At 40.8% G+C, this 17,360-nt stretch overlaps 1 protein-coding gene across 4 annotated transcripts in view; it reads right to left on the bottom strand.

Moving 5' to 3' along the window:
• Nucleotides 1-17,360, bottom strand: part of CACHD1 (cache domain containing 1) — a 92,756-nt gene that overhangs the window by 57,618 nt on the left and 17,778 nt on the right. For all 4 annotated transcript variants that reach the window (XM_017805465.1, XM_017805466.1, XM_017805467.1 and 1 more), the window contains exon 2: nt 3,546-3,608. In XM_017805465.1, the coding sequence (XP_017660954.1) occupies nt 3,546-3,608 (63 nt within the window). The remainder of the gene's footprint in view (nt 1-3,545; nt 3,609-17,360) is intronic.

Genomic DNA, 17,360 nt, shown 5'->3' with positions numbered 1-17,360 from the left:
GGGCAGGGACATCTTCCACCAGCCCAGGCTGCTCCAAGCCCCGTCCAACCTGGCCTTGGACACTTCCAGGAATGGGGCAGCCACAGCTTCTCTGGGCAATCTGTGCCAGGGCTTCACCACCCTCAAAGGGAACAATTTCTCCCTAACATCTAATCCAAACCTGCCTTCTTTCAGTTTGAAGCCATTCCCCCTTCTCCCATCACTGCATCCCCTTGTGAAAAGTCCCTGTTCCTACTTTTTTGAGTGATACTGAAAATATACTTAATCAGGATACAGGAAACTACTTTCCAATGTGCATTTCTTCAAAGAGACCAAGCCTCATTTGAGGTTTTCTACTGGCCAGTAACTTTGGCAAAGCTTCCCCAGACTTACTCCAAGGAGGATGTCAAACACGGTACACAACAGAAACTAGAGAAAGGGCCAAATTCCTGAATCATTCTGGAAGTACATTAAACACAGTGTAATTGCCTTTTATCACTTTACATCGATGTAAAGTTCAACGTGGTGTGAACATCCCACTTTTCACAGCCAGGGAAGATGTGCTCAACAGCCAAATGGAGGTTTTTCAGCATATTACAGATATATTTCCTCTCCAAAGAGTTCAACAGCTCTTTGCCAAACCCAAAACAAACTAAATAAAAATTCAACCCAACCCAATGCACACCAACCAGGTCTGAACACCCTGCATCTTGTTGGGACAGACAAAAATACAAGGAGTTATTACAAACCTCTCTCTGCACAGAGAGATTGTTGCTGCTGTGCTCCAACTTCTCTCCCCAAAACTGGGAAATCTACTCCTGCTCGAGATCATTTCTCTGTCCTTTCTCCTCCATGGAGCCCCATCTTCTACTCTCCACACCACAGAAACCAGACATCTGGCAGGATGCTGAACACACAGTTCCTTGAAATCAGTTAATCTAGATTTTCCCTAAGAAAACTACCCCTCTTCCACTTTATTTAGATCGCTAACTCACACCACTACATTTTCATATCGTATGCGAGTTCTCTGATATTGAAATAACTTACAGGGAAAGAATCCAAGTTATTTTTGGCAATGGCCACACAATTTTTAATAACCTATTCAAAGCAAAAAAGGTTTTATCTGTCAGGTACAATAGTAATAACTGCAGACCTTAAAAGTGTAACCAGTTCAATGTCAACAGGTAAACTGCTTCTTGTGTGGTACGAAGGAAGCCAAGGGTATTGAACAGTTAGGCCTGAAGGCCAACAGCTGGAGTTTTTCACTTTCTCAACAAATTGAAAGTCATTATTTACACAGTTTGGTATTAAAAAAAACACCACCCCCACAATAATCCACTGGTCTGCCAGAAAAAATCCCAGCTGACATAAATCCATAATTAATTGCCTTTGGGTATCAGTTGCTAAGAAAATGTTAATGAATTACAAAAACAGGAATGAGAGGCAGGGGATTTCATTTGCTTACATTTGTTTGCCTTCGCTCAAGACGATCCTGTTCCATGTCCTACTCTCACTCATAAAACTCCAGTTATATTGCTGGTGATTCATTAGGGCTAAAAGATCTGGTTATTAATGAAACAGAAGTGCTCAATTATTCCTCTATCCATTTCACTGCTGAGCTTTTAACCACTGTAATTGTGCTTCACCAGGGCCTCATTTTTCTCCTCTGACAGCTCCGAATCCATCACACAACCTCCAGTGTTTAGACAGCTATTTATATCTACTTAGGCTGAATACAGACATCTGCACTGGGGAACAAGCAGAGTCTCTTGCTAAGTGGAGAATCGATAGTTGGGACTTCAAAGAAGTTTTAATCCAGTTTCTTGGTTTCCCAAAAACACTTTTGGCTTTCAAAAGCCATCTGATACGTATAATCCAGCCCACATGGCCCTTCTGCGGCGCTCAGACCACCCAGAACTACTCCAGAAAAATGCTGCCCTACACGACACAAAGCCAGGAAACCCTTCCTTAAAGATGTCAGGATGGTTTGGGATTTAAACTTTTAAAGTCAGGTGACAATTACAATCTCATGGTCCCTTTGCATGCTGGCACCCACCTGGGCATGATTACAGGGAAGCCAAAGCTGGAGGGCAACAGAGCTGGGGAAGGGTCTGGAGCACCAGGAGCGGCTGAGGGAGCTGGGGAGGCTCAGCCTGGAGAAAAGAGCCTCAGGAAGGACCTTCTGGCTCTCTGCCACTCCCTGACAGGAGAGTGGAGCCAGGTGGGGTCAGGCTCTCCTCCCAGGGAACAAGGGACAGGATGAGAGGAAACAGCCTCAACTTGTATCAGTGGACATTTAGACTGGATATTTGGGAAAATTCTTTCCTTGAAAGGGCTTCCCAGCCCTGGCACAGCTGCCCTGGGCAGTGGTGGAGTCCCCATCCCTGAAGAGATTTAAAAGCCATGTGGATGTGGCACTTGGGGACGTGGGTCAGTGGTGGCCTTGGCAGTGCTGGGGGAATGGTTGGACTTGATGATCTTAAAGGTCTTTTCCAAACTAACCCACCCTCACAATCCCATTTGAATCAGCTCTGCTTTGACTTTTCCTAGGTAAAAGTATTTAAAAAGACTGGAAATTTCACCATTTACAATAAGCACAACTTAGAGTGTAATTTTTTTCTATTTTACATGACCAGTTTTAGTGCCCATGAACATGCCATGCACTGATCTGCTCTTGGAAACCAGCAACACCCTTCATGCACAATCGGGCTGTCTGCACTGCTGAGGAGTAATTCCCTTTTCCCTAGGGAAAGCCCCACTCTGAGGCACTTTTGTTTTTACTGAACATTAAAACTGGTGTGATAGGGGTCCAGGAGGGTCAGGTTACTTGCTGAAGGTTGTGCAAGTGAGTCTAGGCTTAAACTGGAAGGAAAAGCTGGGTTTTTGTTTCAGGGCAGCAGCCACCTCTTTGACCAAAACCCATCACCTTTACCACAAGGGATGCACTTGTGAACATAATTAGTACTTCAGTTTCCTGAAGCCTATAAGATGATCTATTTATCTTTTTTTAAATGTATCCAAAATTAATTTTAAAAATACATACATGTATTAAAATGCAAGCAGGCCTGTGCTGAGATGTATTATCTCAATGTTAAACTGAAGAGTTCAATGCTAAAGTGTGTACTCATAAGCCCTCACAAAATTAAAAAGCCCCACAACCACAATTGTTATGCACAAGGCTGTAGCTGTCCCATATTTCCAAAAAGCACTCGACATCATTTCCACATTCACAGTGACATTAGTGGTTTTGCTCTGAATTACATCAATCTTAAAAGAGACAATTTCAACAAGAAAGCCTGTCAATTAATGGGAGATACTACATGAGAGTCCTTTTGATTCCAAGGGACAGCCCCACAAAAAACAGATGGAAAACCTTTTCATGGCAATTCAAAACTCTCAAATGCATCATCAGCCCATACAGGCCATCTCCATTTATATTTATTCCATTGGTTGTTATCTGATGTGCTGGATGTTAGGAAAGGGCCACAAATCCAGGCAAAACTGCAATCCCTAAGCTGACTGCCTTGGTGACATAGTGAGAGTTGGGAAGGGACTTTTGGACTCACCTGTTGAACTTCACTTTCTCCATTCGATATTTTCTCTGTGTACACAAAGGAGTTGAATATCCTCTGCAAGAAAAACCAGAAAGGATGTGTAAGAGACTTTTTGTTATAAAGGCCACATTAAACAAGCTCCAAAAGGCAAATGAGGGAGGAAATCAGGTCAGAGGAGGACCTAGGGAGTCTCCAATGCCAGGTTTACCCAAGGGGAATCATGTCCGTCTGTATCTGTGGATCTGCATTGGTTTTGAAGGCAAGCACATAACAGGGTTTTTCCAAAACATCTGTTTATTTATCAGACTGACATAAAGTGCTAAAAACAATATCACAAAGCTACTGCTGTGCAAACTATGACCCTTCTCTTGCTGAATATTTAACCCAAGACAACTATTTTTAAAAGTACTTGTTTCCAACTAACACAAGAGGCTGTGAGCCAAATTTAGACATATTTGGTATCTGGAAAAAAGGAAAATGAGACCCGATTTTGAATATAACCAGATCAACCTCACTAATGGCAAAAACGGATGTATCAGAAGATAGAAGTGAGAGCTGTTTCCTCCCCTAGGGAAGCTCCCTATCAGTTCCCAGAGGGACAGGAGTGCTTCCACAGGTGACAGCCACACTGCCATCTCTGTTTACTTTGCACTGGTTACGTGGAGGAAAAACCACTCAACATCTTGTTAATATTCAGCTTCCAGACTGAAAAATAAGATTGGAATCCCTGAAAAGTTTGCCTGATACACCTAAGTTTTTCTCTTGCAAGATTTCTCATTTCCAAAGGCAGTTTGGGCTATCCCCACTGGTAAACATACAATGTCCCTAAAATATTCCTTTGCCATCTGTCTTAATAGCTGCAAAATACAGCAGAGTTTTGAGAGAACAGTATCATGCAAAACAACAATAGTGCTGGTTATTCACTATCAATAAATGCAACAGTAATATCCTGAGGTTATTTAGGCTGTGAGACATTTCTCTACCAGACTCAAGGGGAGCTGGGATTTCACTGATGGAATGGATTATTAGTGTTAAGTCAAACACATGACATCACATCTGGCGAAGGACAGTGATTCATAAAGGCCCTGTTGAGTCTCTCCCTTAGCTGTGAAATCATCACTGCTCCATGACTCCAAGAGGTTTTTTGAAGCAGGTTCAGCTGATTTCCTCCTACTAAAGCTATAACTGGCCAAACCAGCCTGGAAAATCCTTTGGTGTGCTCTGTTCCCACTTACCATCATCACTTTCCCTTTATTCCTCTCCCTCCTGTGGACTTGAGGAATTCCAAAAATTTGAACTCTTAATTCTGAAGAAGCCTTTGGAAGGGCAGCAATAAATCTCCTTGGTTTACAAGTCTCAGAGAGCCAAGAAGGGGGGCAGGGGAGGAAAAAAAGGCATCTACTCTTAGTACATTGAGACTTCCTCTTCATCCAGACCTTTGTTTAAAGTTCTGCTTGGGCACTTTAACTACAAACATGTTGGCTTTTTTTTTTCTCCCTCATGAGATGAAAAGATAATTTAAACATCAGAAGAAAATACATTAAAGCATGTCATTTTGATGCAAAATGTTTTAAATGAATTGAATTTTTCTCTCCATGCAGCATTTAAATCTCCAGACATCAAAAGGAATGAGGAGGAAACAGACTGTCAGCTACTGAGAATGGAGCTTTCTGTCCTCAACACAAAGCTGACCCTTCCTCCACCCCTTTCACACGTAGTTGTGTTTATGAACTTGCAAAATCATGCCAGAGAACATTATATAAGAGTCCCAGTGCCAGCAGGAATTTATTTGGCCACTGGACTAAGGTTTTTAACCTATTTGTGCTTGATTTTGAATTCAACTAATATATTTTAAACAATGCCGTATCTTCTATTTTTTTTAATTAAAAGCACTGTGCATGTCGGGGGGGGGGGGGGCAGGAGACTCTTGGTTAAAGTGCCAGCACAGATAATGAGTAAACCAACAGTTAAAATTAATTACGGATTTGGAATCCACCCAAACGTGATCTGTCGCCCATTGAGGTCCCCGAGCTCAGCCCTGCCTGGGTACAGTCCCTACTCGGGATATCTGCTCCCTACTCAAGAATTCCAATGCAGAATTACACCCAAAACAAAAAATACCCCCCTGTTGTATTTAAGCAATTCTCACCAACTTAAAAAGTGATGTAACTTTAAGCAGAAAATCAGTGGCAACCTCAGCTGAAGCTGAGGCAACTTCACAGACCCAAAAGTCAGCTCCGCAAACTTACAACAGTCTAAATATTTAGATCTTGCCTGTTGCATTTACACAGCCCATTAGCATCTTCATTCTCCCCACCCCTCGTTGTTTAATTGGTTCTGCTGAGCAGATGGCAGCAGGATCGGCTCCCTCCAGCAGAACAATTCCACACGTGTTTAATGAGATGCTTCCCGGGATTATTTGCCATAACCCATCACCACTCGCTCTCTCAATGCAGAAAGGCTGCAACCACTGTGCTGGCTCAGCATCCAGCCTTTCCCACTAAGCTGGTGCTCCACCAGACATGGAGCCACCCCCATCCCCACCATCACTCCCAACATCTCATCACACACCACCTCAAACCCTGAACAACATTTTACTTTATTTTTTTTTTCATTTCCCCCCTCATTTTTTTATCAACAACATTTTTAAGCTTATTATAATTTTACAAATATTCTTTTTAAAATATTCAAACACTGGAGAGAAATAACACTTGTCTCCTGGCTGTACCTGTCACCTGCAGCTTTATATCAGGTTTAAACTTAGTGGTGCTGGCAGGGGCTGAGCACAAAGCCCTGCACCATCCCCAGGGCCTCTGTGCCTCTGGCAACACCTGAATCTTTTTGCTGGGCACATCATTCCTGCTCTTAATCCTCCCCTTCCCTCATTCAACACTTGTGTTTAGCTACACAAACAGAAGCCTAAAAAGAGAAAATCATGGTATCTGCAGGGACTGCCACAGGATTCCTGGTGATCCACGACAGCTCCAGGACACACAGAGGAGAGCCAAGCTGTGTCCCTGTGAGCCTGCAGGGGATGATCACAGCCTGCATGGAGTCCTGAGAAAGCAGGGGTTTTGTTTTACAAACACACATTGCCAACATTTGCTTTCCTAAGCTCTTTAATTACTTCTCTGAGTCAAAGCACTTGCAACTTCCTAGAAAATATTCTTCTGTGGTACCTCGATATCCCCTTCAATGACTGTAACTGCTCTTGGTGCCACCAGCCTCAATTTTAGCTTTTACAACAGGACAAATATTTGGTAAGTGAGATACATCAGGAAGCAATGAGAGGATCCAAGGGCAGGGGGCTGGGACAGGGAAGATTTGGTCCACCAGGGTCTAATGCCTTGCACAGGTGGGGTCTGACAGTGATGGATGGGCCCAGCACCCAAACCCACATCTCCCGGTAGGATGGAGTCAGGTTTCCCAGCCAGCCAGAGATAAGGGGGTAGCTCAGGCTTAGCTTTGTGGTGTCCCAAAACAAGGCTTAAGAGACTTTTATTCATCATCTGAAGCTGAAGGCAACTCAGTTTGAGATCTGGGAGATGATTCTAAACCAAGCTTAGTGTAAAAAGTAAAATATTAAATGGCCTGCTCCCTCAGTTGCTTGAGATTAAAATTAACTCAGCAGCAAAGAACTGCAGTGAGAAAACACTTCAAAAAGCTCCAGTTTGACTGTCAGCACAGCATCAAAACAAACAGAAAAAGCCACCAGCCCCAAATCTCCAAGGTCCCCAACAAAAAACAAGTGCCAACTGCTCTGCAGAGCAGTCAACCATTTGCACATCACTTTATTTGCCAGATGAGATATGAATCCATCTCCTCATCGACAAAAATAACATTTTTAGAGACAAAATGAACCAAAAAAAACAAATCCAGGATTAGCAAAATAGCCACTGAGCTGTAAATATGTCAAAGCTGCTTTACCATCTATACTACAAGAGATTTAAAAAAGAAAAAAAAACCCATCTTTCAGCAGGTTTAGGGCATAGATTTCTGTTACCTGTCATATTTAGGTAATGACAGGATGAAAAAAAACCAATAATATTTAAAAAGTTATACAGAAGTGCAGTAGCAAAATATACATGTGTAAAATACAGCATTAGCTCAGCAGGGCTGGGATCTTTCTTAAACTTCAGGCAGCTCCTAACCAGGGTCTGTTTCCTATTTGAAAGGTTAATGTTTTCAAAAGTGGTGAGCAAACAAATATCCAACAAATCCTTTCTCTGATGAAACTCACCGAGTGGGATTGTTTTCAGGGAAACCTGTGGCTTCTGTCTGGAGTTTATTTTTGCAGTGTCTGAAGCCATATCGTGTTATGTTTTGTTACCATTTCCTAAAACCAAGAAACATTAAATAGTGGGTTCCCAGGAGATGGAGGACATGCTTCATGTTTTTCTCCAAGAATTTACACTATCCATGTAAGAAACTGAAGTAAATTGGAGGAAAACATAGCGAAAGGCAAACTCAGTGGGATGAGCACAAAAGGAATATTCCAACACCACACTGCAAATGCCTTTCTCTTCCTGTGGGTTTCAAAAAAGAACATGTTTTCAGAAAGGATTTAACTAATCAATGCTTTTTTCTTTAGATTATTTGTCAAGCAGCAACAGATACCTGTATCAGAGGCAGACGAGGAGAAATGTGATGCCAAGCTCACAGGCTGAGCTCAGGTCAGTGCTTTCACAGGGGTCAGGCACCACGTGCAGCAGCTTCCATTAAAAAATGAGGAAATGCCAAAACTCAAACAGCTTATATTTCTGCTGTCCTGGCCCAGTTCCTCCCCTGGCATCTTCATTGTGCTGGGAGAAGATCTCCAGTCACTGCTAATGGGCAAAGTTGGGCTGTGCTCTGTTATCCACATTGTGGGAGTGTTGTTAAACCGCACCATCGTCTGAAAGCCTCTTTTGGCAGCTTCATTTAAGTGATTCTGCTCATTTTACATATAAAATTTACACAAGACTACTTGGAACGTGGAAAAAAATCAATTGTGAGAAAAAGCAGAGACATCAGACACAAGTTTTCCATAAACAGAGCACAGAACCTGTCGGCACTCAGGACATAGACATTTGTAGAGATGTATTTCCACATGATCATACACACCTTTATGGGTGCACACAATATTTAAGGTTTTAAGCAGGAAAACACCATCTTTCTTCCCAATTTTTATCTTATTGGAGATTTTTTACCAACTCCCTATTTTATGACTCAAGCTGCAATCACCTTCAGCCACATGCAGCACTGGAAGATGTTTTGTGCATCACAGAGGACAACAGAAGAACTGGGATTCAGGTTTAATCTTAATTTTCATGGTAAAAAACATCACATTTGGCATTTGTATATAGACTGTGGGAGGTAAAAGCCTTTGGGATCATTTCACGACTCAGAAGGGGAGATGATAAATAGGTATGACACTTCTTGAAAAGGAGTAAAGTAGAGCACAATTCTTATAAACTTGTTCCCTTGGAAAACTTCAGGCATTTGCAAAGAGACAAAACTATGGAAAACTGAGTAACTGCCAAAAATGCAATCAAGAACCGGCAGGTTTTTTTGTCTTCTTTTTTCAAGGGTCCAGAGAAGAGGAAGGGAAAAAAAGCGAGAGGGGAAAATACCCCAAGAAAATTAGTTCCACATGGTAAAAAGATTATTCATTTAGCCAATGTAACTTGACTAAGGTTATTCTCATGACAATGTATATGGCAGCATTTCAGAAAAAAAGAAAGTCATGCTACCCAACATTAAAATACAAAGCAGATGGGCTTCTCAATGGAATTGGATTTTTTCCTCCCTACACTTACTCCTCATTCCAACCTCTAGGATGTGAAACGTAAAATATTTATATGGGTTATTTCAGGTTGAGAATTCTTTGATTACTGAACTGTTTTCATGTCACTGCATCTTGTTGTTTTCCCTTTAAAGAGAACAGAAATCTGAGCATTTATTGGGAGAATTCTCGGTTTCATTTTTCTGGTTTGCTTTCAAGCTCATGACTAAAAAGGGGGAAACATTTAAGCAGCAGCCCAAGACCTGTAAATAGATGCAATCCTGGAGTGAGAAGGCCTTGATACCATTTCAGTGTAAATTCCTGTGCTTGTCCAATGACCTTTCCCAAATCTTCGCTTGCGAAGACTGGCCATACTACTACTACTATACAGCAAGTATGCAGGACAAACAGGGATCAATTTATCCAGCTAGGATTGTGTAATTTTACAGTCAAGTCAAAAAACAAAACCCAAAACATAAAGGGACACACACACACTAATTTTACTTCCTGATCAGTTTAACACAACCAAGGCAGAAGGTGATGGGTTTTATTTGGAGAAACACAGGAACACTAAGGTTGGACTGAGATAAAGAGATCTTGAATCAGAAAAAACAATATCCAAGAAGACAATCTTAAATACAGGGATTTGTAGATCATAAATCACAACACTAAACGTCTGTACATAAAATGAATGGGCTGATGGTAATGTAATCACAGAACTGTTTTCTTTAAATGTCCAAGAGGATCATTTTTCAGGATCTCTCAGCAGGAACCATCAACATACACACGATAAATACCCCGTCAGCCTTCCCTACAAGCACTGCAGCAGCACTTCAGAGCAGGAGCTGTCTCACAGTGCACTGACTGACACCAAAGTTTAAAGCTTTAACACACAGTTTGCAGGTGTTTCCACCAAGACACACACACTTTTGTCAGAGAAAATAATAGATGAGTAGTAACCTGAAAAAGAGTGTCGGGACATAATTACCTTCCTGTGTGAGTCAGTGTCTGTAATAAAAAGTACAAGGTTACTCTTCTATGACAGTATTTGTATTAATAAGTAGAAGAGTTTTAAGGTCACTAGTTTACACACCTTATTTGCATTATTTTTCTTTGATATAATCCCCACACTTCCTTTTCCAAGCAGAAGGAAGTGGGAGCAACTCTGTGTGCACTCCTAAATTCTTATGAGGTTTAATTTCTTAACTGAATTTTAAACGAAGTTAAAAAAATAAACTCCAGAAGATAAACACTTTGCATTAATTATTTTAATCATCCCCTCCAACCTGGATATAAAGTTATTTTCAAATAACTGTTACATCTCAAACTGACCCAAGGCTTAAAATGATCCAGAAATAACAAGAGAAGTGTCCTGGCTGAGCAGGGCTTGAGGACCTCAGGATGTCCTGTCCCACCTCTGCCACTCTCCAATTCCCTGAGGACACGATGCCATTGCCAGAGCTGTGACCCCACATTTAAGCAGCGGGTCAATCACCAATCCCTTAGAAAAGCAGAGAAGAGTCAGTTTAATCTGTACTCTTCTTGACCTTGAAATGTGAAATCCCCTGGGAGTCTCTGTGAGCTTTAGGAAACAGCATTTTGTTATACTTCAGTGCTAATGAAAAGAGAGCTACCCCTCAAGCAGCGCTGGAACTAGGATATTTTTCCCCTTGCTACCAAAACAGGGGTGGAATGAACTCAGGGAGTGAGGACACCAATGGATAAGCTTCTCCCTGTGATGTTTCATGAGCCAGAAGTCCACCTGACACCACCACCAGCACAACCAAACACTGCATCCTGGAGCCCAAAAAATAACATAAGGATGCAGAGTAGCAAATAATTAAGGCAATAATCTCCAGAAGAAACTGCTCAACCAGTTTTCCGCAGCATCCAGAGATCCACCTTTGGCTCCTGCTGAAGGAAGTCACTTGGTCCCCAGGAATATTCTTCCCTGGCCCTTTCAGGGAGCTGCAGTCCAGCATGAGTCACCCCTGGTCAAACACTCAACTGGGAGCTGAGTGATTAACTGCTCTTCCTCATGTTTAACTTGTTATCTCAGGAGGCAGGAGGAGGTAGGGCAGCCCCAGAAAACAAATGTAATCTTTTGGAATGAGCAGAGCCATTAGATGTTATCAGTTTGTAAAAAAAAAAAAAAAAATTTAAGATTTGAGACTAGAGGAAGCTCATGAATTGAATTCCTGCAGCACTTCAAAGCAATTTGTGCTTGAATGCCAGCATTTATTCTTCTAATTAAAAAAGGAAAAAAAGCAAGACATCATTTACATGAAAGAGGAGCAAGTAAAAAAACCAAAAAGCAACCAACAACCGAAACTCTCACAAAACCTCCAGTGTTAATCAAGCACAGAGTAGATTCCAACCCCAAAAAGGGAGAGAAAGCTCCAGATTTAATGAGGGAAGGCGCTGAAGAGGAGCAAAACTCGCCTCAGTGCTTTCTGCAGCACTCGTGCCAAGCCATCGCACAGGAATTTTAAATCCAGCCTTCGGGAGCAAAAAATCATCAGATGTTGGGCAAAGCAGGGTCCTTTATCTTGCCCCTCATTGTTTTACAAACTGCAGAGCCAAGCGGGGGGGGGGCTCTGAGGTCCTTGCATGTGAGATGGGATGGTCCCACCAAGGCGGCTGCTGGGACGGAGGGGGCTCGGGCCCTGCTTGTTCTTTTGCCACAGCAGCAACTTTGGCATAAATCATATTTCAAGGAAGGATGATGAAATAGCATTAAAGTCTTGTGAAAAAAATCACAAAACAGAATTTCTAATCGCTGCTCTAATTATTTGAATATTAGCTACTTTTTTTGTCTTCTTAAATAAATATAATAAATACACACCATCGAAACAAGTATCATTCACTATCACTGAATAAACTGCCAAGAGTATTTCCTAACTAGTTAAAGACAAAGATTCCAACCTTCTAAAAATTAGCTTTGCTGAAATTATTATAAATATCTTTCACGCACTGAGTGGCAAGAAATTAGACTGAACTCTAATTAAAAATCAGAGTATGTGCTCTTTCTGATGAGCTGCTGATTAACAACACTGACTGATTTCTGTGACTGGAAATGCTTGCCTCAAATTAGCAGCTGAAATTTGAAAGAATTCCCCTCAAAAAATGTTTAAAGGCATATCACCTGTCTGGAGGTGACACGTCATGTTACAATGCAGGGTTTTTTCAGTTTCCTTGGCCACCGGAAAAGCTTTTTCCACCTAATTCAATGTAAGAGAAACTCTTGGCCATGTGGCCAAATTCCTGTGGCTTCCCATTCAAGCCATACATCCTCAGAGTCACTGCAGGAAGAGTGTTCTTCTGGGGTTATCCCACATCTCCCACTATTTATTCTCGAGTTTGTAAGAGAGAAATGCACCACGTCCAGCCCCAGCAGAGCTGCACTAACTACCATGTGGTAGCACCTGTTATAAGAAGCCTTTGCAAAATATACTCAGAACAGAAGGTTAATCATTTGATGAGAAAATCAAAAACATCCACACATAAAGGAAAGGAATTTATACTAGAGGGAACCAGCTTTTCAGGGAAAAAAAAAAAAAACAAAAAACAAAACAGGAAATTGATAATGGTAGTTTTAACTCCTTTCCTCCTGTGATGTCATTGACAGTTGGGTGGTACCCACTAAGAAGATCAAAAAGGACTCCTGCACACACATTGTTAAAATTCAAACAGTGACAGATGCAATTACTATTTTTCATTCCTTCTATAAATACTATTACAAGCTGTTTTTTCACAAAATATTGACAAACTATGAAGCAAACTCCACTGCTCCTGGTAAATGAACATAATTAAACCAATTTCTGTTTCAAAACAAAGAGAATTATTTGACCTCTTTTTTCATCTCAAGTCGTGTTTAACTTTGTTTAAATAAAGTATTTTGGAACCTCTGGGGAAAAGGCTGCTCCTTTATTCAAAATAAACCTCTGCTGTGATTTCCTTCAGAAGATCCCACTTGGATGAACTCTCTTATTTAAAAAGCTCTTGTGCTGATCATGTGTAGTGTCATCTTCATTAAAAATAATCAAGAGTCTCTAGGCACATATTTGCACTGGAAATTAGAAATACGATGTTTCATAGTATTTCAAGGTTTCCTACCATCCACTCCTATTTGAGGATGCTTCAGTGCACATAAAATATGGATCAGTCAAAGCAGTTTTCAAATTAAAAAATCATTTGGTGGTGCACGATTCCAACAGGACCGAGTGGCAAAGCTGCAATGGAATTAAGGATTTAAGGCTGTGTAGAGACCACCTCCAGCTCCACAACTCAATAAATTCCCTTTCTTTGGCTTTTCTCTGCAATTATCTGTGTGTTGCACGTCCCTCTGAATACGTGGAAACGACCCCATAATCCACTTTGGGATCAGGATTAGCGAGTTCAAGCACCAAGGAGAAATAAAGGCATTAATGTAGAATTGAAGGAGATTAATGCTACTCAGGGAATAAATATTCCTGTTGTCTCACACAGTTACTGCTACACTGGTGTCAGTATTTGACTGTCAGGGAGTGAAGGGGGGGAAAAAAAGACTTACAGGGCAGAAAATTGTTTATTATGCTGATACTGATAATTGATCTTAATAAATTAATGAATAAATTTTAACTTTAATAAATTGCTGATACCCACCAATTAACTTAAACTCTCTGTTTCAGCATGAAATCTGTATTTTAATTTCCAAAAGCTTTGGAAACCACTACATGGTTTTTGCTATAGGAACCCTGAGAACTGAGAGATTTACACTGAAAATAGCTCCTGTCTCACCTCCCCAGCTGGATTTTTATTCTTCCTATGTCTTTTCACTCCTAACAAGGACACAAAGACAAGGTTCCAAAATCAAAAGCATCAGGCAATATAAAAGTTAAAAAAATCCCAAAAAGTGATGTTCATCCTCAAACAGAGATAAAGCACCATAAGACAAAGTAAGAGCATGAATTTCAGGGGTAGGAAGAAGTCACAGAATGTCGAATTTCTCAAAACTAAGTTCTGAAAGTTCTGAGAGCCCTTTTTCCATGCAGGGTAAAGCCCTTTCTCCAGTGTCTCATAGCACATTAAATCAGGGTTATAAATAATATGATGAGCTCCTGTTTCTCTCTGTGCTTGCAAATTGAATAATAAGTGGCAATATAAGAATAAGAAGCAGCTGCTGTATCTTGCTGTATATAGGTAAAAGTGGGAAGAATTGAAATCAAATTTGAAGTAAAAATTAAGTACAAATCATGATGTGGCAATTAGAACAATACCACTAAGTATGAAGTAACTACTGCCACCAGTTCACACTGGTTTTTTTCACATTTCCAGGTGCCACCCCTGCCCTTGTGACACCCCTTGTCCCCATGTGCCAGACGTGGCTCCCTCCTGCTCCTTCCTCCACTGCACTCCCACTCTTATTCACAATGTGAAGTTTCCAGTCTGAGCATTATCTAATGAAAACATAAGTTATCCAGTCAAAAAATGTGTGTTCTGCTCCACATGTTCAGAATTACAAGGAGGAGACCTCTGCATCATCCTACAAAAACGTGGAATGCCAACCAAATCCTCCCCAAACATGCAGCATAAACCAGGTCAGCCATGTATCATCAAAGACAAATGAGAATTACTGAACTTTACAGCAGTTTAGGAAGGTATTTTAACTGATAAACATAGCAATCACTAATTGCTTATATTAATTTGGTATTTTTTCATATATTTGCATCCCGTTTCCACTATCGTTGATATAAAAGTGGTTTGAAAAGTGATTTGAAAGGAGGAAGGGCACAGAGGTTTTCTTCACAGCATGATAATCAGAGCAAAACCTTTTCAAAGTCTAGAATGCGTTGACAGGACAAAATTTAACAATTAAAAGGAGCCAGAATTTCTTGTTTCATTACATTGGCAAAACAGAGAATGAAGCGTTCAGATGGAGAATGAAGCGTTTCCAGATGGAGTCCTAGTTTGGTTTGGTTTGGTTTGTCAGCTCTACAGGGTTTTGAAAGGTTTAGGTGCTTGATCTTAGAGTGCCAACAACTCAAAGATCCCTTTTCCCAAACCAAAATTAAATATGCACCCTCCTACTACCCTCTCTAATCACGTCACTCAACACAGTCCTCCCTGCTCAGCCCCAAAACAGTTATCAGCAAAATTTCTGGTTTAGTTTTTCTTGTATAAAATGCACCTCCTTCAAAGCAATGAAAAAAAGATGCCGTAACACTGACCTCTTGCATCTTTCATTTTTATTTTTGAAGATATTCTTCACAAATCATCTTTCACCTGAATAGTTAAAAAGGTAATTCCAGCTGTAATACCTGTCTCCTACTCTAATCTGTTATTTTATCAGTGATCCTCTCACTTAAATAACCAAAAAAGAGCAGGAGACTCCCAAAACAGAGCTATAAAATGCATAAAGAGTAAAAGAAAGTGGGGGAAAGAAGGTTCCTGAATTAGATTTCTAAGAGTTCTTTGTCAAAAGAGTGGACAAAATAAGCAGTTCAGTAATAATATAATTATCACATAATATTATATATGATAATATAATCATATAATATTATCATTCAGTAATACAGTGACAGTGGCATTTTAAGTTTACAACTTACAAAGTTACTTTAAGAGTTTGGCATGTCCAGTTCAAGCACTAAAACAAGCCTGAAAGGTGGAGGAAAACAAACCAACCCCAAACAAAACAACAAAACCCAAGCAAAACAAAAAAACCCAACCCTGAAAGATTCAACTGCTGACAAAGCCCTAATGAAAACATACATTTGGGTTATAAAAACCCGAAGAGTTCTGAGTATTTATTCCATGTTTCCAAGGAGAGAAGGCATTAAAGGATGAATTCTTTGAGATTGCACACAATGATCACCATCTTTAAAACCGGCAAGTTTTAAGTTGAGGTAAACAAAAATGATGTTTTAAGACAAACACCCTTACTAAACAGTTATTGGACCGCCTGTTCTGAAGATAAACAGGAAAAAAGTGCCAAAAAAAGTTTTTCCATATTTCCTGCCTGCTAAACATTTTCCATATAAAGTACTTAAGAGAATAAATGCATTTTCAGCAGGGCTCTGGCAACAGCATCTATTCCAGAACTGCCATGAATTTCAAAATTAGAATTAAATTACTGCTTCTAGACACCTTGCTATTATTTTTCGCTTTCAGGTGGACTTCATTTAATCTCAGATAAAAGAGATTTGTTACAAGAAAGGGACAGTCTGTAGGGCTGTCACAGCTGCACAGGAACACTCCACCCTCTGCCTCCCACACACACCAGCAAATTGACTTTATTTTATTTCAGCATCTCAAAATGCACATGGAATGACTATTTTTGGAGCAAACATACTTTGGGATCAATATTAAAATTTCAGCCTTTAAAGAAAAGGAGTGCCATAAGAAAGCTCCATTTTGACAGCACCGGCATGAGACTGGATTTGAAAATTTCAAAATTTCCAAGTGCACAGAAGTTTCTGCAGCTGCAGGCACTGTTCCTGGGAAATGACACTCTTGACACTGCACAGCCTCACAGGAGTACCAGCAAGCACCACATTTTGGTCAGAAATAATGAACTATCTTCCAATTTCTGAAGGCAAGGAACACCTCTCTTAAAATTCACACAGGACACTCACCAAAATTCTCACAATATTAAAGGCTCTCTCAGCAGAGAGAGCCAGTGAAAACCCACTGGGATCATTACAGCAGAAAACTCTGGAATTGCACAGGACAGCCAGGCTCCTGGAAGATGTCCATTAAATTCCCAAGGAGCATGTCCATTAAATTCCCGCCCATTGCTCCATCCCACCTGCACTCCCACAGTGCTGGACCGTGTCCCTGTCTCCATGTATTAATTTTACATGCTCCTCTCTCGCAATCAGGGAGTTAACGAGCAGCCCCCAGGCTCAGTCTGCAGGGAAAACTGGCAGTGGGAATGCTGCTGTTTCCAACAAGATCTTCACAGAATATGCTGAGGTGGAAGGGACCCACAAGGATCATCCAGTTCCACCCTTAGCCCTGCACAGGACCATCCCCAAGAGTCACACAACATGCTCCAGAGGATCATCCAAACACTCCCTGAGCTC

This window comes from Lepidothrix coronata, unplaced genomic scaffold (assembly GCF_001604755.1).
Source record: "Lepidothrix coronata isolate B3197 unplaced genomic scaffold, Lepidothrix_coronata-1.0 Scaffold12, whole genome shotgun sequence".
Classification (NCBI taxonomy): Eukaryota; Metazoa; Chordata; class Aves; order Passeriformes; family Pipridae; genus Lepidothrix; species Lepidothrix coronata.
Note: the sequence above shows the minus strand (reverse complement) of the source record. Positions and strands in the feature narration are given on the sequence as shown.